Source organism: Sceloporus undulatus, chromosome 4, assembly GCF_019175285.1.
Source record: "Sceloporus undulatus isolate JIND9_A2432 ecotype Alabama chromosome 4, SceUnd_v1.1, whole genome shotgun sequence".
Taxonomy (NCBI): Eukaryota; Metazoa; Chordata; class Lepidosauria; order Squamata; family Phrynosomatidae; genus Sceloporus; species Sceloporus undulatus.
The window spans coordinates 55,919,926-55,947,377 of NC_056525.1; the positions used below are offsets into that span (position 1 = coordinate 55,919,926).

A 27,452-nucleotide genomic window follows, 5' to 3' on the forward strand; every position below is an offset into this window, starting at 1 on the left:
CTGACAGAAATGTTTGTCTCGTCTTCAATCTATATGTTTTATTCTCTTCCAACATGAGATCCTTATAAACTAACCATTTGTCTTGATTCATCATATCATTCATCAAAAGTCTTTCTTTTTAATTAACAGAAAATATCTGTTAATGGTCTCCTTTCTTGCTTCTGTAGTGCTACATTTGGTGTCTGAAAGATCAATTGGGCTTTTCTGCCAATTTTGGATGGTCAGTGGGTGTGCTTTGGGTGAGAAAATGTAGTGATCCACATTTATAGATTATACATTTATACATGTGCCCCCTCCCCGCCTCCTTTTCCACTCCTGATCTGTCACTACAATGCTATACTGTAATGGCATGGTAAGGTCAAAGGATGACAGGAAATCCCCCAGCTACATTGCTTTCAAGATGTGCTTTAGTATTTACATGTAGAAGCATCTCTTCCTGAAGAAGAGATTCACACACACGCCTGAGGTTAAGGATGGCTCTCCATTTGCCATTCTTGTGCACGAGAAGAGTATGGAGCAACACCTTCTGCGCCTCCAAGATAATAATAAATAAATAAATAATTGTATTTTCCTGCCTCATCATTAAAAACAGTTTAAAAACAATACAATAATCCTAAATAGAAGAGTGAGGTGAAGTCCTTTCAAGAGTTGGGTGGGTAGGCTTGCCGGAAGAGATCCGTCTTAACTGCCCACTTGAAAGCCTCCAAGGAGGTAATAAGATGGATCTCTTCCAGAAGGTTATTCCATAGTTTCTTGATTGCTCCATTCTGGAGCAGGTGGTCAATGGATTCCAGTAGGAGGTGGGGTTTCCAAGGGTTTATGGACCTAGAAGATACGAAACCCTTGTGAGATCTGTGGGATAACTCTATTTGGTGTCCATTTTCAAGTATGTCCAGCACCCACTTATCTGCGGTAGAGGTCTCCCGTACATATGCAAACTCCTGGTGTCTGTCCTTTACTGAGGGGATAGCATCAGAATTGCTGGCCTTTGCCATTGTCCCCTGCCATTGATGTTGAACTGACAATGGCCTACTGCAGCTGAAGACTGGCGTTTAGGTGGAAATCTCTATTTACTCCACTGTAGTTTAAAGCCTCTTAAGTTCCTGGACTAAAATGAAGAGCTATAGAAGGGGAGAGATGTGGGACCTGGAAGCACAAAGTAAGGATGCCCTTGTCTTTTACCCTTCCTCTTCCACTCTGGAACTAATGTCTTCTTTTTGTCCTTGTTTTCCACAAGGACCAGGCCGAAGGACTTCTCAAAGAAGTTCTGTCCCCAAGAAGGAAGTGAACACTAGATTTTGTCAGGGTATGCCAGTTTGCATACTAAGTTGTGAACTGGATGAGGGTGTAGCAGAGTGACAGGTGAAGTCCATTATGGTAAGCCTGCACTAGCAATTAGTGATGCAATCAAGCAATTGGGCCAGGTGGTTATGATAGCCACTTAGCAGAATATGACTGCTTTGGGAATCTGCATGGTTTTTTGAGAGTGTATTGCTCTCCATGTTGATGGGAAGTATGTTTTTTCCTCCTTGCTAGGGAATTGTAGTACTGCTAGCATGCAAGAAGTTATGCTATGCTGTTTTGTTTTTGCGTTGTGTATACAGTATTTTCTGGCGTATAAGGTGACTGGGCGTATAAGACGATTCCTAAGTCGCATGCAGGCAGCGCCCTGGCCTACTATACGCTGAATGAAGGGGGTCTGGTGCCCACATGCGCTGGCTTGAGGGGGCCTCTGTGGAGGCCTGGAAGGCAGGTGTCGTAAGTGGCAGTCCGGCCCCACCACGGAAGAAGCTGCTGGAGCGGAGTATCCCGGGTGGCGGCAAGGCATAAGGGGCTGGCTCTTTCCCTCGGCCCAACCATCCCTGGAGACGCTTCTCCACCACCTTTTCTGGCAAGAAACCAGCAATGGCGGTGAGAAAGAGAGTGCCCAGCCGCAGTGCCTGCTGGGATAGGAACCTGCAAGGACCCCCCTGGAGATGAAGAGGTGGCTACGCCATTCGCCTGTCTCTGTGGAGGCCGCCAAACACAACCAAAAAAGTCATCTTATATGCCGGAAAATACGATATTTGTATTTAGCCACATTATTTTTTGCTTTGCTTATTTTGTTCTACACTCTGCTGAGTAAAGCTCTATTTTTGTTGACATTTCTCCACAACTCTGTTGTGATCTTTTTAAACACACCCCAACATTGGTTATGGGCCCAGAGCACTACTGCTGATGCGGTGTATGTTTGGAGGACATCCGGAGTCTGAAGAATTTGCAGAGGCTGGTAAGAAGCAAAGGGGCTTGCTAAGCACTCTGTATCTGTTCAGGAAGGATGTGGAACATTGGCAGCCATGGCTAGTGCAATGATTGGTGGTTTATCACTAGACAGACTGAATGAGAACAATTATTTGACGTGGTCAGGAAAGATGCGATGTTTTCTCGTTAAAGAAGGTTTATGGGAAGCTGTTGTAAATCCCCCAGCACAGCCTGGCAGAGGTGAGAGGATTGCAGCACAAAAGGCTCACTCCTGAATTGTTGTGGGAGTAGGGGAGCACCAACTGATTCACATAAGAGACTTGCAATCTGCAAAAGAATGTTGGGAGGCTCTGCGTGGCATTCACATTCGCACCTCTGCTATCTCTAAGATGGCCTTGACAAGGAAGCTCTACAGAGCACGTCTGGAACCAGATGGGGATGTTTCCCAGCATTTACAGTACATGCAAAAATTAGTTCTGTCCTGGTTTATTGTTTCAATCAGATCAGGACACAGTGTTTTGAATCCTCTATCTTCTACATAAGTACAGACAGTGAAGATAAGGTATCTTATTTTTAGGAAAAAAATAGAGACAACAAAAGGCAAATTCTTTTTGCACACAAGTGTTCCTATATATTCACAGACTTTATACATACTCAGAAAACATCTTGGCTTTCGAGGCAACCACACTCCTCCCCCAACATATCGAATTTCAGATGGCCCAGTTAATGCATAGCCAGCATCACATTGAACAGTAACTTTATCTCCAGGATCATACAGTCTTTTCTTTCCACTGACTATTTTTCCATTATGAATAATAAACTTAGAAGTGTCACGTGAAGTTCTGACTGGAAAAAAATACAAATATTAATTAATGTTATATATGAACAGCAAATGTGATTATTTTCTAAAATCATTTACACTTGAGTTTAATAAGCTCTTGTGACTAAGGTGCTTTACAGAGCACCCAAAAACTGCGCCTTGTGGGTGCTGCTGGTTGCTGCGTCTGAGAACCGCAGCGGACAAACCACGTGATTCCCGGACGCAGCAAAAAGAAGTCACAAAAAGCTAGGCGTCCGTGACGTCAAGATGGCAGCGCCAGTGTAGAATGAGCACCGCCATTTTGTACGCACCGAGCGCGTACTAGAGTTAGGAGCATCCGGAAAGGACGCCCCTTTCCAATCCTACTACGCGCTTGGTGCGTACTTTTGGCCCATGCGGAACGGGCCATAATTACCTTAAGAGCCAATGTTCAAAGGATTTACTACAAGAGGTATGTTCTTCACTAAAACCAATATGTTTGATCAATGAACTTGTAGAAACCACTCCTTCATTTGTTGTATTCCTCCACCCCACCCATGATTCTTGCCATTTGGAGGCCAAGAACATCAAATCCTGGGTTCTTGGTTGAAACTAGATATCATGATCTTTTTGGTTAATTTGGCCCTGTTAGATTATATATATACAAGACAGGCAGTATGGTCTTTGCAATTCTTCTACACCTGTCAGCAGCTTTCCTCATTACTAAGTACTGTATAAATTTCCTTCAGATTCCTTGAAAGGATGGATTTGGGACACACAATTTTGCAGTTGCTTGTCTTTTAGCGTCACTACAATGCCATTCTGCAAAATCAGTGTGAAACACCAGCCATTTTAAACACCTCTAAACAGTAACCATTTTGTGATGGGGCCCATGGTACTCTCTCACTATGTCAAATGTCTCCATTGGCCCAAAAGGGTTGGACACTGCTCAATAGACTGTAAGAAAAAAACATTTACTTGAATATGGCTCTAGATGAAATAACAGGTGAATAGCAGATTTGAATTTATACATACTGAAACAAGGTTGTATAGAGGGCTGCCAGATATTGTAGCCAATGCATTTTGTAGGCATCTCTATGGTTTCATCAACGAAAGAATAGTTTGTCTTGCAGTGTAAAGCAACGATGGATCCAATGGAATACTCAGGTTCCCATGGCTTTACTGTTCCACTGGGGATTACTGGGGTACCACATAATTCTGGAACAACTATAATGAGAATAACAGCAGCTCAAAAACTGAAAAATAAAAACAAGGTACATTACATACAAACATTATTACTATTGACTGGTTCATGGCCAAGTCAAAATAAATCCTGTTCATTTAAAACAAAAGGAGGGGGAAAAGTTCTTTTCTCTAGAAACATTTTATCGCCTAATTTGTGTGATCATACATTTGAGCAGGCTTGTAAATAGGACCCTGATTGACTATTTGTCATGAGCAAGCAAACTGTCTGAGAAACTCTGACTTTTAGGGCACAAAATACCAACATAGGCATGCATGACTGGACATGCTTGTAAAAAATAATAAAAAATAAGCTAGAAGTTTTTATGGACTTAAGTTTTCATTTGTGAGTGTGCATACTCAGTGCAAGCTTGTGAACAGCTTCACACTATCTGAAAGACCATAACTCCCCATATGAACCTGTCAGTGCCTTAAAATCTACAGGGAAAGACGTTCTCTCAGTCCTACCACCATCACAGGCTCGCCTGGTGGGAACATAGGAAGCCCTCTGGAACTCGATACCATGAGGAGCTAGGCTGGTACCCCCACTGGCAGGCAAAGACTTTTCTGTTTAAGCAAGATTTTAATGAATAATTGCTCATAGGGAGGCTTCTTATAGGAGGGGAGGATGCTTTGTTTTTTAAACTTTTGTATGCTTTATAATGATTTTATATTGTTTTTAAACATGTTATTATCTAGATCCATTTCAAACCGGCTTTAAGACAGCATACAGAATTGAGGCTGCCATGGTCGCCTTAGTTGATGGTCTCCGTTAGGGCATCAACAGGGGAGATGTGATCCTGTTGGTGCTCTTGGACCTTTCAGCATTGATCATGGCATCCCTCTGGAACGCTTGGGAGAATTGGAGGCACTGAATTGCAGTAGTTCCATTCCTATCTCTCAGGCAGATTCCAGTTGGTGATGCTGAGAGACAGTTGCTCCTCAAAAAAGGAGCTAAAATCTGGCATCCCTCAGGGCACTATTCTGTCTCCTATGCTATTTAACATTTACATGAAGCTGCTGGGGGAAATCATCTGGAGACATGGGGCGGGGTGTTATCAGTAAGCTGATGACACCCAAATATGTTTTTTCATGTTTCGGGTTGCTGCAGTGACTAAGTATGACATCTCTCCTCTGAATGACTGTCTTAGGGCAGTAATGGACTGGATGAGGAAAACAGACTCAAGTTGAATCCTGGTAAGATGGAAGTACTTGCCATAGGGAACCCTAATCCAGGTATGGAGATATGCCAACCGGTTCTGGACAGGGTCACACTTCCCCTAAAGCACTGCATCCGCAGCTTGGAGGTGCTCCTGGACTCATCTCTCCAGTTGTCATCATAGAAATATAAACCAGCTAGGAGTACCTCCTATAAGCTTTGGTTGATATGCCAGCTACAATCCTTTCTGGAGCAGGGGGGGCTAGAAATGGTGGCACACGTGCTGATAACCTTTTGTCTCGATTTCTGCAACACACTCTACATGGGGCTACCCTTGTGCCAAGTTCAGAAGCTACAATCCACCCTGCACACTCAGATCCCCTGGGAAGAATTTACTGCAGCCTAGGAAGACCAGGTTGTCTTCTGTTTCACAGAGGACCTTCTCATCGGCCGCTTCGAAAGTGTAGAATGACCTGCCAGACAAGATCCTTCATATTACCACCTTGGACGCCTTTAAAAGGACAGTCAAGATGGATCTCTTCCAGCAGGCCTTCCCAGACTGTTCTCCCATCAAATGACAGCCCATTTGGCCCTGGCTGTTCTACTCCATTTCCCCATTTTTAACTGTTTTATAATTATTTAATTATTTTAACTATGTAATTTGTATTTGATTGTTATTATTTTGTTACTGGTGAAGGGGTGGGGATTGTCTAATTATTTATTCTGTTATGTATTGATTATTATATTGTGCTATGCATTTTTATTTCTTTTATTGTAACCCCCCTCGATCTGTAGGGAGAGACAGGCTAAAAATAACAGCAACAACAACAACAATAATAATTGTGATAATTTTAATTGTGTTTTTAAATTGTATTGTTTTTAGCTTATTATTCTTAATATCTGTAATATGATAGCGAAGGAAATAGCTTCTGTACAATTTATAAAGTCAGTCCTATAGCAGAGAAGGACATTTTATTATTATTTTATTTATCATCACTCAGCCCAGTAGTACCTCTTATGAAATGCACAAAAGATAAAAACAGATGACAAGATTAGTTTTTGTGGGGGTTTTGGATTATGTGAACATGTTCTAGAAGAATTTGTTCCTGATGTTTTGCCAGCATCTGTGGCTGGCACAGGAACAAACCTTCATAACCAAAAAACCCACAAAAAACTATGGATGTCGGCCATGAAAGCCTTCACAGATGGAAAGACTGATTACTTGTTAATCGTGGTTCTTCAAGTAGTCACCTGTGAATTCAAAATTTGGACAATGCAGCTACATATTTGGAAACTTCTAGAGCTAACATGTACCTTTGAGGAAAACCTGCTCCCTTTGTATTGTACCTTCCTTCCCAGTTTCCTCAGTTCCATTCTGCCATGTATTCAATAGAATTCACAATAGAATAAGGCAAGGAAGGATGATAAGTGGAGAGAAGGGTGGGGTAGGTGAGTTCAAAAATGACCACCCAAAGAAGTACAGTTACAGATAAGCAACCTGTCCTCCTTTCTGGTCTCTGTAATTCACACATATGGCTGACTGGCAACTTATTAACCAGGATACAGAGAAGAAGAAGCAATGGATTGGGAGAAAGTCTGTTCACATCCAAAACACCTTTTGAAGAGGTCCACAGGGGCCATAAACCTGTAAACAGGTGAGCGGGAAAGGTGGATAATCCCACCAAACCACACCCAAAAAACTCAATTAAAAGACCAAGTAGGAAAAAGAAAAAGAAAACACCAAAAACAACCAAAAGAAAATTATCTGAAATGAACCAAGTTAAGGCTCCAAGAGGCAAATTCCCTAAAATGCTGTAAGCACATCAGACAAAAGGAAATGAGGAGATTGGGCAGGATGATTCCAATACTGAATAAAATAGGAAGGGAGCAGGATTCCCACCAAAAGCACAAATTAGCTCTAGATGTTTCTAAACATGTAACTCTGAAGGTGTAGATTGACCCACGTTGTACAAATTACAGAGACTACAAAGGAGAAAAAACATTACAAAAGAAATGATAAATATTTTTAAACCACTGATAGAAACATTCTTAATTTAAACAGTCCAAAAGATAGCCCTGCTCAAGAGGCTACATCTAGTATTACCAGATCCTAGTATCATCACCCTTTCAGGTATAGTCACCTGTGCTGTCTACACTGAAGGCTTGGTGAAACCTTCTTACCATTGACATCACTGAAAATATATGCATCAGACTCAAATTTAGAGATGAATAGCAAGCCTGTACCTTCCATATTGAACCTAGATGACAATTGTTCACTTTGCTTGCTGATGAGATAAAACCTTTATGCGTTGCAATTATTTCTCAAAAGGAATGCCTAATGTGCTACAGAGGATTGGGATTAAATCTGGTTAAAGATCATGCTGGAACCATTTGCCTTGGAATTTATTACTAGGGCAAAGTGTACTACAGTAGATTTTAAAACTAATAAGAAACATGATCCAGAAAAAAAAAAACCTAGAAGTTCTGCAGGCTCACACAAAATTATCAGGTGGTTGAATTAACTGTGTAAAACCCATTCTTGCAAGCAATGTTTATTCTATACATTCTCCATTCACTGGAGCATTTGCCCTCCAATCTTGTTCTAGAGCAGGTAATTTAGACATGTTGGGTCCCCTTAGTCATTTCCAGGCCTATAATAGACATTTTAAAAACCAGGAGACAAAATGAAACTCACTCCTGCTTTTGACATAGAGAAAAGAGGGCATAAACAGCCTAGGGCCAGAATGACAAATTGCCTCCCATACCTCCTTATGAAAAAACAGAAATATTTACCACTATTCTTACTGTCAACTCTGATCTTGATCCCCTTCATTCCTTGCTGCCAGGTGGAATGGTGAAATACTCACTCTTTTGCTATGCTGTACTTGATATGCCACAGCACTCCAGAGATGCCAAGTACCTGTTTCATCCCCTTCATCCTTTCTTACAATATGACAAATCTAAGAACTCCAAATAAAGGCCTTTCACATTTGGGACAGAAGAGTTTAAAAGAACCAGCACTGTAAGCTGCACACTTCATTCTGTCTCTGGTGCTCTTTCATCCCCAGATGGGGTCATCTGGCAACTACATAGTGACAATTTTTTTTAACACAGGGCTCAGTGCCATGCTGGTTTATCAAACATCTACGTTCTTTGGTGATGAGAAAGATCCATCTACTCAGTGGAACAGGCTAACAGAGGAAAATGCCTTTCCAGCAAACAGCTCTCTCTTGCCAAAGTTGGTATAAAGGACCTTCTGTCCTTTCAAAACATCTCCTCATTCCCAGAGTATATCCAGCTTTACTAGGAGGATGTCTTAATCCTGAGGCGAAGAGAACAGCCTTTTATTTATTTTATTTACAGTATTTATATCCCGCTCTTCAGCCCTAAAGGCTCCCAGAGTGGCTTACAGATAGTTAATAGTGAACCCTACAATTCTCCTCAAACCAGGTGTCATAAAAACCTTGTCATCTATTCATCATCTCAGAATATATATTTCTTTGTCCTTGCTGGGTTAAGGACTCATATCTCTTCCCAGTCTATCCCAACCTGCAGGATGCAACAGAGGCAGCAAACAGAGTCAACTGAGTCTGCCAGCTCTGAAGTGTCTGGAACCCACCTGTACAAGTGGAGTCAGCCTTTAAAACAGCTAAGTCAACCAGCTCTTGAAAGTAGTTTGCAGCACACAGACAACCTTGGCCCCCAGAACAACCATCCACTTGCAAGATATCAACTGAGTGAGGGGGAATGAGTGAGGACAGCTGAGTGAAAGGAGGCTGATCAGAGGGAAGTGTTTTTCTCAGCATGGAGTAGGTCTAAGGTGGACCGAGTCTATACAGCAGTTATTCACTTGACTTTTTTTTCTCCTTCAGGCAACAATTTACCTACCAAGAGTCTTGCGGCAATTTAAACAACTTACATTCATTTTGGCTTTAATATTAATTGAGTGGAGATCACTTTAACAGTTGACAAATCTGCATTTCTAGCAGGTGTGTGTGGGTATGGGTATGGGAAGAAAATTCTTTTCCCACTACATTTTTGTGCTATTCTTATGAGTTTGAATATTCTGATTAAAAGACTGAAAATCTCATTTAACTAGACTTTTGTAAACTGTCACCATATGGACTGTGTGGTTCTATCAATTTCCAACAAATGAAAGGGCCAACTAAGGGGCGAAACAGACTGCCCCTTCCGAAGTTGGATTGGGGCTGCAGCAACCACACACTGTGGCTCCAATCCACCTTTATGCCAGATGAAAAAGGAGTGGCACAGAGCTGCTCCTTTTTCAGCTAGCAAAAAGCCAGCTTTTCTGTCCCACTGCATTTGGAAGCCAGCTTTAAGGTGCTCTAGCAGCGTATGGCGTATAAATGCCACATCGACGAAGCACCTGGAAGCCACCCCCCATGTAAACCCCCCATGTATATGAAGCCGCTGGGTGAGATAATAAGGAGTTATGGTGCTGGGTGTTATCAGTACGCTGATGACACCCAAATCTATTTCTCCATGTCTCGTTCGTCGGCCACGAATTCCAATGGCATCTCTTCTCTCAATGAATGTCTTCAAGCGATAATGGGCTGGATGAGGAAAAACAGATTGAAACTGAATCCAGATAAGATGGAGGTGCTCACGGTAGCGGCCCCGAAACCAAGAATTGGGTTGCAACCTCCAGTCCTGGATGGGGTCACACTCTCCTCCAGTGACTGTGTTCGCAGTCTGGGGGTGCTCCTCGACTCGTCGCTCCTGATGACAAATCAGGTAAATGCGACGGTCAGGAGTGCCTGTTATCAGCTTCGGCTGATACGCCAGCTGCGCCCTTTTCTGGAAGTAAGGGACCTCGAAACTGTTGTGCACGCACTGGTAACCTCACGCCTGGACTTCTGTAATGCACTCTACTTGGGGCTACCCTTGTGCTTGGCTCGGAAGCTTCAGCTGGTACAAAATATGGCAGCCAGGCTTATTTCTGGTACATCTAGGAGGGACCACATTACTCCGGTTCTGAGGTCCCTCCACTGGCTGCCTATTAGCTTCCGGGCCCAGTACAAGGTGTTGGTTATTACCTTTAAAGCCCTAAATGGCTTGGGTCCAAGCTATCTCAGGGATCGCCTCCTCCCGTATAATCCTCCCCGCGCTCTCCGGTCCTCTGGGAGGAACTTACTGCAGCCTCTAAAATCTAGGCTTGCGGCGACCTCCCAGAGGGCATTTTCTGCTGTCGCCCCCAAACTCTGGAACGACCTGCCGAATGAGATCCGTCAGTTGACATCATTAGACAGCTTTAAAAAAGCTGTCAAGACGGATCTCTTCCGGCAGGCCTTTCCAGATTAACCATCCCGGCCTGGGCTCCCTGATCCCCTCTTTCCTCTCGTGGCCCCATCTTCAGTGATGGTTGAGGATCTCCAGAGGGACACCAGGGTTTTTAGTTTGTTTTAACTATATTTTATGTTTTGATATTGTGTTTTTAATCTGTCATATTTTTTAATACTTTTATAAGGAGGGGAGGGATTATAATGTTTTTAATTTTATATTTTACTCTGTTATAATCACTGTTGTCAACCGCCCGGATTGGTTCGCCACAGGGCGGTATACAAATAAATATTATTATTATTATTATTATTATTATTATTATTAACAGCCAGGCGGCTTCCAGGTGGCTTGGGAGCATGTACCATGTAAACACCATGCTCCCAAGCTGCCCAGAAAGCAGCGCCAAAGGGCTGTCTGTTTTGGCCCTAAGTACTGTATATCTATATCCTACATTCCTATTATTGAGAAGCATATAGAATCATAGAATCATAGAGTTGGAAAAGACCGCAAAGGCCATGCAGTCCAATCCCCTGCCATGCAAGAAATCTCAATCAAAGCATCCCTGACAGATGGCCATCCAGCCTCTGTTTAAAAACCTCTAAGGAAGGAGATTCCACTACACTCTGAGGGAGTGTGTTCCACTGTCAAACAGCCCTTACTGTTAGGAAGTTCCTCCTAATGTTGAGGTGGAATCTCTTTTCATGTAGCTTGCATCCCTTGCTCCAAGTCCTAGTCTCTGGAGCGGCAGAAAACAAGCTAGTTCTCTCCTCAATGTGACATCCCTTCAAGTATTTCAAGAGGGCTATCATATCACATTTTAACCTTTTCTTCTCCAGGCTAAACAGCCCCAGCTCCCTAGGTCGTTCCTCACAGGGCATGTTTTCCAGACCCTTCACCATTTTAGTTGCCCTCCTTTAGACACGCTCGTTTCTCAACAATCTTTTTAAATCGTGGTGCCCAGAACTGGACACAATATTCCAGGCGGGGTCTGACCAGAGCAGAATAGAGTGGCACTATTACTTCCCTTGATCTAGACACGATACCTCTATTGATGCATCCTAAAATTGCATTGGCCTTTTTAGCTGCCGCATCGCACTGTTGACTCATGTTCACTTTGTGGTCTACTAGGACTCCTAGATCCCTTTCACATGTTGTCTCGTTCAGCCAGGTGTCCCCCATCCTATATCTGTGCATTTCATTTTTCCGCACTAAGTGCAGTACCTTACATTTCTCCATGTTGAAATTCATTTTGTTAGCTTTGGCCCAGCTTTCCAATCTATTAAGGTCATTTTTAATTTTGATCCTGTCTTCTGGGGTTTTAGCTATTCCTATAATTTGGTTTCATCTGCAAATTTGATAAGTATTCCTCCAATTCTGTCATCCAAGTCATTGATAAAGATGTTGAATAGCACTGGACCCAAGACACAACCTTGTGGGACCCCACTGGTCACTTCTCTCCAGGATGAAAAGCAGCCATTGTTGAGCAGCCTTTGGGTTCAGCCAGTCAACCAATTACAAATCCATGTAACAGTTACTTTGTCTAGCCCATATTTCACTAGCTTGTTTGCAAGAATGTCATGGGGAAGCCTTTCAAAGCTTTACTGAAATCAAGATACAGTGGTACCTCGGGTTACGAAATTAATTCGTTCCGCGGCTAATTTCGTAACCCGAAAAACCTTCGTAAGCCGATTTGCCATAGGCGCTAATGGAAAAATAGCTCTCTGCTGCCCTCCGGTGGCGGAAAATAGCGCCGAGGTTTTTTCGTAACCCGAAGAAACCTTCGTAAGCCGAAACAATAAATCCCTATGGGATTTTTTCGTAACCCGAAAAATTCGTAACCTGGGTAATTCGTATCCCGGGGTACCACTGTATACTATATCCACAGCATCCCTTCATCTATCAAGCTGGTAATTTTATTAAAAAAGAGAGATTAGATTTGTCTGGCATGACTTGTTTCTCTGAAACCCATGTTGACTTTTTTGTGATTATGGAATTGCCTTCTAGATGTTCACACACACTCTGTTTAATGATCTGCTCTAGAATCTTTCCTGGTATTGATATCAGACTAACTGGACAATAATTGTTGGGATCCTCCTTTTTCCCCTTTTTGAAGATGGGAACAATGTTTGCCCTCCTCCAGTCAGCTGGGACTTCTCATGTTCTCCAGGAATTCTCAAACATAATTGCCAACGGCTCCAATATTACATTTGCCAGTTCTTTTAATACTGTTGGATGTAGTTCATCAGGTCCTGGAGACTTATATTCATTTAGATTAACCAGGTATTCCTGTACTATCTCCTTACTTTTTCTGTGCTGAAATTCCCCTATTCTGTCCTCTGCTCCATTATCCTCAGGTTGAGCACCCTTTGCCTTTTCTGTGAAGACTGAAGCAAAGATGGTGTTGAGTAATTCTGCCTTTTCTCTGTCCCATGTTAGCATTTTGCCATCTATATCTATAATGAACAGTGATACAATACAACACTCAGTACTGCTTGCTAAATTACCACAGTGAACATGTACAATGCTTATTCTAGAATAAACACAACAGTTAGCAAGAGCCTTTTTGACCATTTAATTTTTTATAAAGTATATTTCCTATAAATAGTATGATTTTATGTTCTAGTTCTTGCCCAGGCAAGAGGGTTATTTTGCACTTATTGCTTATTTTGGTGTTTCCCATTTAAACCGGCTGACCTTAGTTTTGCTGGTTCGTTATCTCCAGTTCTTCCTCTCTCTGCTGAATACTGTTATGTACATGAACTAATGTCTCAATGATGATTACGATTACGAGGCCTGGCCTGGCAAGACTAAGAGCTCTCCCCCCGACCACCATCTTGAGGGGGAGAGACGAGGCCTGGCCTGGCAAGACTAAGAGCCCTCCCCCCGACCACCATCTTGAGGGGGAGAGATGAGGCCTGGCCTGGAAAGACTATGTGTGCCCCCCCCCCCCCGATATGATTAACATCTTCGAGTATATTGCTGGCTTGGTTTAATGTTGATTTTATGTATACTGTGCACTGTTTTGCAAGTTTTAATTATCTATTGCAATTTTTATCTTGTATTGTATCGTCATTGGAATTGTTGTACACCGCTGTGATCAAATGGAATAGCGGTATATAAATAAATATTATTATTATTATTATTATGATCTATGACCCCAAATAAACTCTAGCTTTGAATTACTTGTTGCCTTGGTTTCCACTTGCCAAGACTTCTGCTCGAGAAGGCTGATCATACTGTTATTTCCTCTATGTCCTTCTAAGGCCAATTCATAATATAAAGTATGGAGTGGAACAGATGGCATCAAGGGACGGCTTGAAGCTGCCCAGCCCAAGACGCCCTGGGGCACATGTCATGCCCCCAAGCCGCCAGGAAGCCAGCTCTTAGAGCTGGTCCATGCTGGTCCTAAGTTAAAATACCATTATAATTTGGAGCAGCCTCTCACTAATCCACTACTTTGCCACTATTCATTATGCTATTTCAGTATAAGTTTCCAGAATATGGCCCTACATGACACCAGAAGGCAGAAAAGAAGAGGAATTAGAATATAGATTTCCAGTCTCTTTTATAATATATTGTCAAGGGCACAAGTTTCAGCAGATAACGGTTAAAGCAAGAAATATAATTGATAATCAACAAAATCTTACTTTTTTTACAAGACGGTACTTCAGGGAGCCATTTATCCCCCACACACTGAATGAAGTAACTTCCAGCCATGTAATATCCAGTATTACATTCAAATGTCACATTGTCGCCACTTGTATATGATTGTTTAAATCGATTTAAATTTATTCCATTTTCAACAACGGGATGTTCACAGTTCAACACTGAAAATTGACATGAATATTTTTATAACCATCAGCAAATTGAAAATTGCAATTTATACTTTTTACGAAACACTATATTCTACATCAAACTTTAAAAAATAACGTACTCCTATGCAATTCAATTAGAAATCAAGTTACTAATGAAATATAATTACTGCCAAGAATGCTTATATATTTGCCAACACAAGTAAAAAATTCCTTTGAAGTGAATAAATGACTTCAGTGTTATATAGCTGTTTCTAAAATATACATTGACTCACCTTCGTAAGATGTTGGTTTTCAGAGGTGAAAGGCGGGAACATCCTGTGAACGGGGTTGGCTCCTCTTTTCTCACTCTGTCAGGCAGGAAATGCTAAAAAACTTGCATATAGCCACCACTAGAGGGGGCCAACCCGCCTTGGAAGCTTCAGTTGATAGAACAGCCGATGAACTAGACTAAACTTATAACAATAAAAGATGCAAGGCCAAACATGGTCAACACTCAAGAACGTAGCCAGTTAAGATAATAACAGAGTGGGAGGGAAGGATGTTCCTGCCTTTCATCGCTGAAAACCAACATCTCATGAAGGTGAGTCAATGTATGTTTTTCCAGCGATAGAAGACAGGACCATCCTGTGAACGGGAGGTAATAAAGCTCCCTATTCCTGGGTGGGAATGTAAATCTTGGCTAATGGTGCACTACAGCCTGTAGTACCCGTCTTCTGAATGCAGCTTCAGAAGACTGAGTAGAGTCTAATCTATAATGTCGGACAAAGGTAGATACCGACGACCATGTGGCTGCTCTACATATCTCAGCTAAGGATGCGTTTGTGAATAGTGCAGCTGATGTTGAAGCGCTCCTTGTAGAGTGAGCATAAACTGGACCAGTTGGAGAGGATCCTGATAAAGAATGACATGTCAGAATGCAGGAGCGAATCCATTTTGAGAGAGTGGCGGTCAATGCCTTCTTTCCTATTGAATTTTTCTGGAAGGTGATAAAGTCAAGCGAAAGTTCTGAGTTCTCTTTATGTATATTCGTAGAGTTCAGCGAACGTCAAGTGTATGCCATGTTTTTTCTAAATCTTTTTTAGGGTGAGGACAAAAAGAAAGTAGCATGATGTCCTGAGACCTATGGAATGTGGAGTTAACCTTGGTGATGAAAGATTGATCTAATTGTAATATGACAGAGTCTTCTCTGAAAGCACACAGCTCTTCACGAATGGAAAGCGCTCCTATCTCTGAAACTCTTTTAGTGGACATGATTGCGATGAGAAAGAGAACCTTCCAGGTGAGGTATTTTATGTCTGTAGCTTTTAGGGGTTCAAATGGAGGCTTAGTGAGTGCTGACAGAACTGTGTGGAGATCCCAGTTGGGATAATGATGAACCATAGGTGGCCTGATGAGGGTAGCGGCCCTTAGGAACCTTCTGACATAGTAGTTGTTAGAGAGTTTGGTAGACTGTTTCTGAGGGGGAACCGATGTTATGGCAGATACCTGTCTCTTTAGTGTGTTTGGTTTGAGACCCTTGTTTAGCCCTTCTTGTAAGTATGACAATAGAGAACTGACTGTAGGTATGTAAGAGGACATCTTTTTGATCTTACACCAGCAGACAAAGGCTATGTAGGAATATTCATAAATCCTTGTGGTGGAAGGCCGCCTGGCCTTTATGATGGTCTCTGCCACTTCTATTGGTAGGCCGTCATGTATCATGTTCTGGCACACAATTTCCACGCATGAAGATTGAGCAACTGTGGGTCCGGATGATATATCTGATCCTGTGATAGAAGGTCTGGACGGATCGGTAGTTTGAGGACTATCTGTGACATGGATATGAGTTCAGAGAACCATGGTCTTCGTGGCCAATGTGGTGCTATTAGGATCAAGGTTGTTTTTTTCTTTTCTTGCCTTTTATAGGCACCTTTTGATCATGGATGTTGGGGGAAAGGCATATAGAATCCCTCTGGGCCACAGGACATGAGGGGCATCTATCTGTTCTGTCCCTTGTGTTCGAAAGCAGGAGTAGAAGCGCGGAACCTGATTGTTTATTGGAAATGCAAATAGGTCTATCTGTGGGATTCCAAACCTGAGTGTTATCCACCTGAACACCTGGGGATGAAGATGCCATTCCGACTGGTCTATGTTTTGTCTGCTGAGCCAGTCAGCCCTTGGGTTCAGAGTTCCCTTGATGTGTTCTGCCCTGATTGACAGAAGATGTCTTTCTGACCATTCCAGAAGCAATTGGGATTCTCTCATTAGAGAGTTAGACCTTGTTCCTCCTTGTCGGTCAATGTGTGCTTTGGTGGACATGTTGTCCATCCTGACTAGGATAGAGCTATCTTTGATTTGAGGAGCAAAAGACATCAGGGCCAGTCGTATAGCTCTGAGTTCTAAGAAATTTATACTGTGAAATCATTCATGAACATTCAATTTTCCTTGAGCAACCGAGTTGTCTATTGTCACTCCCCAGCCCTCAGGCTGGCATCTGTTGTCAGTTGGAGTTCTTGAGGAGGCTAAAGCATTTGGCCTTTTATGAGATTGTTGGACATCCACCATTGAAAAGAATGCCTGACTGTGGATGGGAGTATCAGTCTCTTGTTGATTTTGAGCATGATGTGACTCTGGTATGGCAGCAAGAACCAATGGAGCTCCCTTGAATGAAAACGAGCCCAAGGAACACAATCTATGGAGGCAATCATTAGTCGCTGAATCCTTCTTACCTGACCACCTTCAGGAAATCTGCTGTGAAAGGGACTTCAGAGGTGGAAGACCCTGGCTTAGGGAATGATTCTCCTTTTCCCTTTGGAAGATCAGTGTCCTGTGGTTGTGGAATGGGAACAGGTTCAAAGAGTTCTAGGGCTCTAATGGCTTTTTAAGGCAATATTTGGAAGTCATCAGCGACAAACAGTCTGGCAGAAGATGGTGGTAAGAGGTCATCCCCTTGAGTTTCATCAGATAGCTCATCTAAGGATAGTTCACCTTCCTCCCCTGGTTGGGGAAGAGAGTCGACAATGTCTGCATCATCCTCTTCAAGAGAGGAATGGGAAGGCAGAGTTGGTTTAGACTTTTTGGCTTTGGTGGTTTGGGCAGCAGAGGGCGCTGGTTGCTTGTCTTCGTGTTTAGAAGGGGCACCCTTAAGACTTTTCCCACCTTTTGGAGGTTGGCGCCTAAAAGAGGCTTGTCTGGGGACAAATATACCCCTTTCAGAGGAGGGAATAGAGTCCAGGGATGAGTGGGGAACAGGGGAGGATGGGGGGGGGGGAACACTGTCTTGTTGGGGGACACCCAGAACCACTGGAGAGTGTTGGCGGGAAGGGTCTCCCTGGTGTAGAGGAGGAGTGTCCACTTTTCCTGGGGATAGAGAGGAGACCAGGAACCCCTGTTGATGGCCCAATAATGTTGCTGCTTGCAAAGAAATCAAAGAGGTGATGAAGGTGGCAAGCTCTGGAGGAAGGAGTTGTAGGGAAGGGTCCGGCTGCGCGGGGATGGTACTCACGCGCAGGTTCACTTGGTGGTCATCCGTGGTTCGGTCCCAATCCCAGAAGGGAAGCGTGCGGAGGGGCCCTAACTGGTGCGGAGACGAGGGTTCTCCCTCCTCTGACCTGGCCCTTTTGTCGCTGGGGTGGCTGGTCTCTTCCTCCTCCAGGCTGAAGGAATGAATGGAGTGTTTGCGCAACATGTCCAGGGACTCTCCAGACATGTCCTCTCTATTAGAATAGAAAAGGAGAAGTAAAAGGCAGATACTGTAGAGAGCTGCAAAAAAGACGTCTGAGCAGAGCAAAGGCAGGAAACGAAACTGGAGCTTCCAAGGGGTTTGGCTCCCTCTAGTGGTGGCTATATGCAAGTTTTTTTAGCACTTCCTGCCTGAAAGAGCGAGAAAAGAGAAGCCGACCTGTTCACAGGATAGTCCTGCCTTCTATCACTGGAAAAAGAATTGTTTTCATGTGTCAAGTGGATATACGACTGAAATAAGTAGCCACTGGCATTAGTTTATGATTTTGAAAAAAAATGTCCTTTTGGTGCTAGGTAAAATTCCAATTTATTTATGTTACCCATAGCTGGCACAGGGAAGAGCTTACTTAGTAATGAATTCATGAAGACTGTATGCTCAGATCTTAAAAAGCTATAGGGGAGCTGCAGAAACTCTTTAAGCTATTCACACAGCATACTTGTGTCTGGGTGTGGCCGTGGGTGTATGTGCCTTCAAGCTGCCCATTGACTACATACCTCTTAACAAATTGCATAACTGCTATGATCAATTTCACTACCTTCATCCTGGAGTTCCCTAGAAAAAGCCAACATACTAAGAAAATAGATAACAATAGTTATACAGTACCTCCCACACCAAAACAGTCATAAACTATTCCTCAGAGCTAGAATACGCCAGTCATAGCCCTATTCCCTGTAAAAAGGCTTTGATAGTGCTGAATTTTATTTTTATGAATTGACAATGTAAAGATTTTACAATTTCAAAAATTAAAATTAATAACAAACTCTCATCTTTGTAGCTATCAGGGGTATATGTAATAATAGCAGCAGCAGCAACAACAACAACATACCAGCACAAACATCTTGCACTGGTGACCAAGCATCGTTGATGCATATAGTGGTTTCACTTCTTCCAGGGATCCTTGCAAAACCTGGTTTACATTTGTATTTAATTGAATAGCCATTTGGAACAGAAACTCGAACAGAAGCTGGAAGTCGGTCGTATACAGGCTCAGAATAAGCAAACACAGGCAAGAGAGCTGTATTGCAATCACCTAGGAATCATTTTAAAAAACAAAATAAACACCATATTCTCTACTGCATTATTTATTACAACTACAGTCGGCCTTCCACATTTACAGCTTTGACTATTGCAGATTTGATTACTATGTTTTCTCTAGGAATCTCTAGGTCCTCCAGCACGACCCTATTGCCAACATCTGCCAAAAGTCACACTGGAAGTCCTAGAGAATCCTAGAAGAACACTTCCCTAGGCATTTGTAGATCCTCCAGGCCAATTTCATGGTCAACTTCAGGCATATCTTAACCACAGAACTGCCCTCAAGGACCTAGAGATTCTTAGTGAGGCTTTCCCAAGTAAAAAAAAGTAGTGTATTTTACTGTGCAGTTTTTCCACTTTCACAGGAGTCTTGTACCCCAAACCCCTGTAAGTGTGGAGGGTCCACTGTAATGTATCAAAATATAAACAATAAAGCCTAATTATAAAAGTGATAATAGCTTCTAACAATACACATGTGAAGGGGAAACTGGCATTAAATGCCAAGTATTAAAAATTGGCATTAAATGACAAATATCAAACTTGATATTTAAGGCTCAGTTTCTCTGGACCTTTTGGTTAAACTGAAATGAAAAAAGCCCTTTCACTCTTGAAAAGTGAAAAGTAAAAAGTAATTTAAAAGAAAAAGAAATACTTTTGCAATAGCCCCAAAAGCAGACTAAAAGTATATGAATAGTTTGAAACCTATAACATACACATGTTGTAGTTTTGCACATTTTTCTGTGAAATTTTACATATCTTATTTTCTGGAATCTGCGAAAAACATAAAAATTATTAAGAAATCCATATCCCCTTTCTGAATCTACTTTTACAGAGATATTTTAGTTGAATATACTGAATTAAATTTGTACAGTGAAGGTCAGTATTTTGAAATGCAATCCTATTCAGAAGCCCTACTGAGCTCACTGGGAATGTCCCAGATAAGTATGCTTAAGACAACAGCCCTACAGAATACTGTAACATTCTTACTCAGTAGTCCCACTGAATTCAGTGAGCCTTATTTACTCCTAAGTAGGTGAGTGCAGAACTGCAATCTAAATCTTCTGTGGCAAAGATTCAGGCTTGTTAACATTCATACACGACGAAGAGGCCTGTCATAGCTGCAAATGGGTGTAAAAGCAGCTGCATTGACTGTTTGAGTTTTTCCAGTCAAACTGGAAGACATCTCCACTTGTTAAGCAAGAAGCCTTTTTTCAAAAGCGGAATATACAATGGGGCCTCAGTATCCACAGGAGATCTGTTCCAGACCCTCTGAGAATAACAAAAACCATGGGACCTCAAGTCCCATTGTCCCTAATGGTGGTGTGGCTGCATACATGCACTATCATTGGGGACAACGAAGGCAGTGCAGTCGCATGCACAGGTCCCCATTGGGGACAACATGTTTGGATACATTTTCTTTTAAAACCTCATCTAATTCATTTTTCTGATGATCGAAATCAAATTCCTTTTTGTCTGATTTATATCTTTCCATCAACTGGCTGTAGACCAACCAGTGGGTTTTTGGTTCGAATTCTGGAATTTCTTTTATTGATCTCATTATGTATTGTTGTTGGTTGTTCTTTTTAACAAATCCTGATATCTTAGCTATCTGCTCTTTATCTTTGTTCTTTCTAATAAAGCCTCTTGAGGAGATAACCAACCTGGTATCTTTGAGTAAAAGGTTGGTTTAATTTTTTTCCATATCGCAAAGATCAATTTTCGGATGAAGTGATGCTCAAAGTTTTTGTGTATCTTATCTTTACTATACCTAAGGTATGCATGCCACCCGTGGCGTAAATTAAATCCCTAGAGGCTTAGAAGCTTTTGATTTTTAAGTCTGATCCGATCTCAGAGCCAGACTAAGATATTGGTTTGATAGTAGAGGTATAAATCTGGTAAATTATAGCCCCCATTAAGTCTTGTGTCTGTTAACGTCTTCCACCTCACTCTTGGCTTCTTGGAGAAAGCTTGTTTGCTGCAGCTCCAGAAAATAGGACACAGAGCAACAGATGCAAACTACAGGAAAAGAAATTTCACCTCAAAGAACTTCCTAATATTAAGAGCTGTTCAACAGTGGAACACACTTCCTAAGGCTTGACAACCTTGTAAAAGGGAAAACGTTTACCTTTACACGCACATACACACATAGAGGAAAGTGTCTATATCCTTAAACAGTTTGGCAATATGTGTGTGTGTGTGTGTTTGTGTGTGTGTGTGTGTAACAGAAGCATAGAAGCATAGAATCGTAGAGTTGGAAGAGACCACAAGGGCCATCCAGTCCAACCCCCTGCCATGCAGGAACTGTCAATCAAAGCATGCCTGACAGATGGCTACCCAGCCTCTGTTTAAAGACTTCCAAGGAAGGCTCCAGTTTCTCAACATCCTTTTTGAATTGTGTTGTCCAGAACTGGACACAGTATTTCAGGTGGGGCCTGACCAAAGCAGAATAGAGTGGCACTATGACTTCCCTTGATTTAGACACTATACTTCTGTTGATGCAGCCTAAAATCGCATTGGTCTTTTTAGCTGCCTCATCACACTGTTGACTCATGTTCAAGTTGTGGTTTACTTGGACACCTGGCTTAAGGAGACTGCGTGTGAAAGGGATCTAGGAGTCCAGGTAGACCACAAGTTGAATATGAGTCAACAGTGTGATGAGGTAGCTAAAAAGGCCAATACAGTACCATTTTAGGCTGTATCAATCATACAATCACAGAGTTGGAAGAGACTGCAAGGGCCATCCAGTCTAGATCAAGGGAAATAATAGTGCCACTTTATTCTGCTCTGGTCAGGCCCCACCTGGAATACTGTGTTCAGTTCTGGGCGTTACAATTCAAAAATGCCATAATCACAAAAAGTCAACACGGGTTTCAGAGAAACAAGTCATGCCAGACAAATCTAATCTCTTTCTTTGATAAAATTACCACCTTGTTCGATGAAGGGAATGCTGTGGATATAGGATGAAAAGCAGCCGTTGTTGAGCACCCTTTCGGTTTGGCCGGTCAACCAATTACAAATCCATGTAACAGTTACCTTGTCTAGTCCACATTTTACAAGCTTGTTTGCAAGAATGTCATGGGAAACCTTGTCAAAGGCCTTACTGAAATCAAGAAATACTATATCCACAATATCCCTTCATCTAACAAACTGGTAATTTTATCCAAAAAAGAGATTAGATTTGTCTGGCATGCCTTCTTTCTCTGAAACCCATGTTGACTTTTTGTGATTATGGCATTGCTTTTTAGATTTTCACAGACTCTCTGTTTAATGATCTGCTCTAGAATCTTTCCTGTTATTGATGTCAGACTAACTGGAGGATAATTGTTGGGATCCTCTTTTTCCCCTTTTTTGATGATGGGGACAATGCCTCCTCCAGTCTGTATGAGTCATGGTTGACTGAAAAGTAACTAACAACAATATATATATGCACATTTTGCTTCAGGTCTGTGAATACGTACGATACATATATAAATCTCATATATGTGTGTATATATCACATTATATATGTGTGTATGTGTGTGAATCCAGGTTGACTCAAAAGCAACTAACAACAGCAGATATAAATATATATATACACACACACACACACACATACATATCGGCATATATATTTTGCTTATATCAATCATATACATACACACACAAATCAAAATACATATGCCTCTATGTGTGTGTGTGTGTGTGTGTGTGCTGTTGTTGCTTTTGAGTCCAACTCAACTCATGGTGACCCTGTGAATGAATGTCTCCCAAGTCTCACTATCTTTATCTCCCTGCTGAGGTCCATGTATATATGTATACACACACACACTTTTCTCCCCCCACATTTGCTGTGTTTAGGGGCACAGGACCATGGTGAAAGCGGAAAAAACTGCAAACAAATAAATAGTACTTTTTTTTAACCTGAGAGAACACCTCTCTAGGAATTTCTAGGTCCTCTAGCAGAACTCTGTGGCCAACATCTGCCAGAATCTGGCCATAGAATCATGCTGGAGGACCTACAAATGCCCAGGGAAGTGTTTCCATAGGAATCTTTAGGCCCTCCAGTGCAACTCTATGGTCAATTTCCAGCAGAATTTCTCTGGAGGATGTAGAGCGGAGGTCCCCAAAGTGTGCCCCTTTAAGAGATTTTTGGCCTCAGCCATGTTGGCCAATAGTCTGGGATTCTGGGAGCTGAAGTCCAAAATCCCTTCAAGAGCACAGTTTGGGGACCACTGAGCTAGAGATCCCTAGAGAGAGCATACTGTATTAATCAAATCTGCAAATAATCAAAGCTACAAATGTGGAGGGATTGGTGTGTACACTTGTCCCTCCATATTCGCCAGGGTTAGAGGCACAAGACCCGGTGAATATGGAAAAACTGCAAATAACAAAAACACAATTTTTTCTGACCTGAGAGGACACCTCTCTAGGAATCTCTAGGTCCTCCAGTGCAACTCTGTGGTCAAGTTCTGACAGACACTGACCATAGAATGGCACTGGAGTAGCTACAAAGGCCCAGTAGAGTGTTCTCTCTAGGAATCTCTAGGTCTTTCAGTGCAACTTTTAGTTAAAGTTGCTCACAGAGTTGCACTGGAGGACCTAGAGATTCCTAGAGAGAACATATTAATCAAATTCATGAATAATCAAATCCGCAAATATCACAGCTGCAAATATGGAGGGATGAGTGTGTGTGCGTGTATGCGTCAACTATCTCAGGGGACTTCAGCTCCCAGAATCCCAGGCTACTGGCCAACATGACTGAGGCTTCTGGGAGTTGTAGTCCAAAATCCCTTAAAGAGCACAGTTTGGGGACCACTAGGCTACACTGTCTCTCTACAGAGTAGTGGTCGCCAAACTGTGCTCTTTTTAAGGGATTTTGGACTTCAGCTCCCAGAATCCCACTCTATTGGCTAACATGGCTGAGGCTTCTGGGAGCTGTAGTCCAAAGGCTCTTAAAAGAGCACAGTTTAGGGACCAATGCCAAGCCTTGGGAGGCTGAACCCCTCGAGAGACGGCAAGAGACGGGGAAGAGGGCCGGAGCCTCCTCCTCCTTACCCACCCATCGACCCCTGGGGGAAGACGAGCAGCGTCGTCAACAGCCACAAGGACGGGAAACTCCCGCGGGGGCGCCGCCATGACCGTTGCATGGCGCCCTCGCGTGGGCGTCAAGGGCCCCGAGTGCGCGTGCGCGGGAGAGGCGCGAGGGCGTTGTGATTCGCGCGGGGAGCTCGAGCGTCCCTGGTGGCGCGTGACGGAAGCAATAACGGCACGCGCCTCCGCTGGGGGGGAGGGGCGCTGGGGCTGGGAGCGGAGTCATGGCAACCGTCGCCTGGCTCGCCTCAGGGAGGACTAACGGTCAGAAACTCTGATGTAAAGCATTTCTAGGGAGAGCCATGGAAAGAAAGTTAGCCCCATTCTGTAGGGCAATATATAGATATATAGATTTAAAACAAGGGTACTGTTTCGGGGGAAAAAAACTATGCACACACACACATACACACGCGTAATAAATAATAATAATAAAACTTTTGTTCTATCCTGCTTTTTGAAGAGACAAAGCGGCGTACAAAGATTAAAATACCTCAATATATATATTATATATATATGGGTGGGTGGGTGGGTGTGTTGTGTGCCTTCAAGTCGTTTCTGAGGTTCAGCGACCCTAAGGCAAACCTGTCATGGGGTTTTCTTGGCAAGTTTCTTCAGACAGGTTTTGCCATTGCCATCACCATCTTCTGAGGCTGAGAGAGTGTGACTTGCCCAAGGTCACACAATGGGTTTCATCAGGCGAGTTAGGCATTAAACCCTATTCTCCAAAGTCCTAGTCCAACGCTCAAATCACTACACCATCCTGATTCCCCATATTTATGTATATATATATATACACACACACACACATAAAATATATATATATATATATATATACACACACACACAATATATATATATATATATATATATATATATATATATATATATATTCACAACACTTGAGAGAGCAGGGGACGTATTTTTCAACAACAGATTCTCAGAGTTGTGTGTGTGTGTGTGTTTTGTGCTAGTATCCTTCATTCTGCTAGACTATTGCTATTGCTAAGCATTTTTGTTTGTCATGTGGCAAATTCTAAACTGTGCTGCCTTGAAGGGTACCACATAAATTATGGCACAGAGAGATCTTGCAGCACCTTTGAGACTCACTGAAAGAAAGACATTGGCGCAGCATGAGCTTTCGTAGGCTTCAGTCTACTTCCACTCCACCAAATGCATCTGAGGAAGCAGACTGAAGTCTAGGAAAGCTCATGCTGCCAATTTCTTTCTTTCAGTGAGTCTCAAAGGTGCTACAAGATTTCTCTACATACTGATTCTACAGACTAACACAGCTATATCTTTGAATTCTACATAAATTATGGTTTAAGGTTCTAAAGGTTCTAAAGTGTAATCCCTGTGTAACATTCATCTATGAACACTTTTATACCAAGAAAAAGAAGTACGGCTTTATCTCCAAACACATGTTCTTTTGTGAACTTCATTTCCACTTTCTCCATAGTAGCAGTAAAAAATATTATGGATTGGAGCTGTTGTACAATAGGGAATCTAACCATTGTGGGTTTTAACTAACATCTTTACATGACGGTTCCATGGACAAAGTGATATTTTCCACATTGCCCCTAGGAGATCATTACATACATCTACAGTGTGAACTCTCCTGAGCAAACAGCTACCTATTTATTCCATTAAAATGTCTAGGGTAATTTAATATATATGTGTGTATGTATATATGTATGTATATGGCCGGATTTACTATGACTGCAGAAATACAGTATTTTTTATGACAACGTTCTAGAGCACCTAGAGAGCATTTGCCAATCTATCTCCGGAAAAGGATGGCTGCTAGGAACTTGTTCAGTCAGTGTTCCAGCATCTCCATTCATTTACTGTTCCATTTTGGGCAAAACCCATGGTAGTGAATGTTAATTTTAATAGACTGTTTCATACATTAGGCTCCCCATCTTAATTTACAATCTTTATGGCAGCAGCTTAAAGTACAGCAATATGCCTCTCTTCTCATTTCCATTACCAACCATAGAGCAAAATGGTGTGTGGAGGGATTATAGCAAATGGATCTCCACCATCCAGTCTGAGGATTGGGACCATCCTATGACTATACCATAGTCGACAATAAACTTAGTGTTTAAACTTTTATTAAACTTAAATTTATTTTATTAATATTAAAACACCATTTTGTTCAGTATTGTGATAAACTGGTCAAGTTTATCAGGATGGAGTTCTTTTAGTGCCTAGATCTTAAGTTTTTATTTAAAAATACATTTTTTACTCTTTATATCTTGCTATTATTAGCTAAACTGCTGTAGATATGGTAAATTAATTATAATGTATTAACTACAGGTATTTGCTCCTTATTGGATATGGAAAATGAACTACACATAAGTATTACAAATAATAAAACATATGAAAACCTTTATTTTTTGTATAAAAGCTATAGATGTTTCACTGAACATACTATAACATTATTTTTATTTCCCTTGGATACCTATTACACATTTCACATTTTAAAACAAATCTTTCCATGCTTTAATTGTATATAACCTCTCATTGCTAGCTTTGAAATATAAATCAGTGAAATAATCTGGAGGCAATATTTAATCCTAGAGTAAGATTTAAAACTTGCTAAAATAATATTTTTTTAAAATATGAATAGAAGTCAGCACTAGCATAATTGCCATATCTTTGGTGGTCTTTCATTTATCATTGCTGCAACTGGAGTCCATTGGAGAAGCCATTACCTAGAATGAAGATTTTCCTTTGTGCAAAATGAATAAAACTTTAAAAAAGTAATTTGTTCCATTGCTCTTTTTAAAGCATTGTGTGGTGATGATGAGGACTCAGTGTGTTACTTGTTATGCTGTTATTTTTGTACAATAGTAGTTTCTGTTAGTGTTTTATTAACAAAACCGATAAAGCAGGTCCTTTTCAGAAAGTGTAGAATACAGCAAGTTGCTTATGTCCAATATAAGTAAGTTTCGAAGATTACCAGTAAAGGAAAATATTTCCACCTGGAGAGGAAAGAAAAATAATGTTTATAAACAAGAATACTGTATGGTCATTTTTAGAAGGATGTTGCAGATTTTACAATGATAC

At 41.8% G+C, this 27,452-nt stretch overlaps 2 protein-coding genes across 3 annotated transcripts in view; both read right to left on the reverse strand.

Annotated features, from left to right (window-relative positions):
- LOC121928683 (complement component receptor 1-like protein) overlaps window positions 1-24,456 on the reverse strand; it is a 37,662-nt gene extending 13,206 nt beyond the window's left edge. For both annotated transcript variants that reach the window (XM_042463744.1, XM_042463745.1), the window contains exons 1-5: window positions 24,352-24,456; window positions 19,105-19,308; window positions 14,390-14,569; window positions 4,076-4,267; window positions 2,896-3,087 (exon numbers count right to left, since the gene is read on the reverse strand). In XM_042463744.1, coding sequence (XP_042319678.1) covers window positions 2,896-3,087; window positions 4,076-4,267; window positions 14,390-14,569; window positions 19,105-19,308; window positions 24,352-24,439 — 856 coding nt within the window. In that variant the 5' untranslated portion in view covers window positions 24,440-24,456. The remainder of the gene's footprint in view (window positions 1-2,895; window positions 3,088-4,075; window positions 4,268-14,389; window positions 14,570-19,104; window positions 19,309-24,351) is intronic.
- Window positions 24,457-26,775: 2,319 nt separating this feature from the next.
- CR2 (complement C3d receptor 2) overlaps window positions 26,776-27,452 on the reverse strand; it is a 49,063-nt gene continuing 48,386 nt past the window's right edge. The window contains exon 27 of the mRNA XM_042464289.1: window positions 26,776-27,367. The gene's annotated coding sequence lies outside the window, so the exon portion shown is untranslated. The remainder of the gene's footprint in view (window positions 27,368-27,452) is intronic.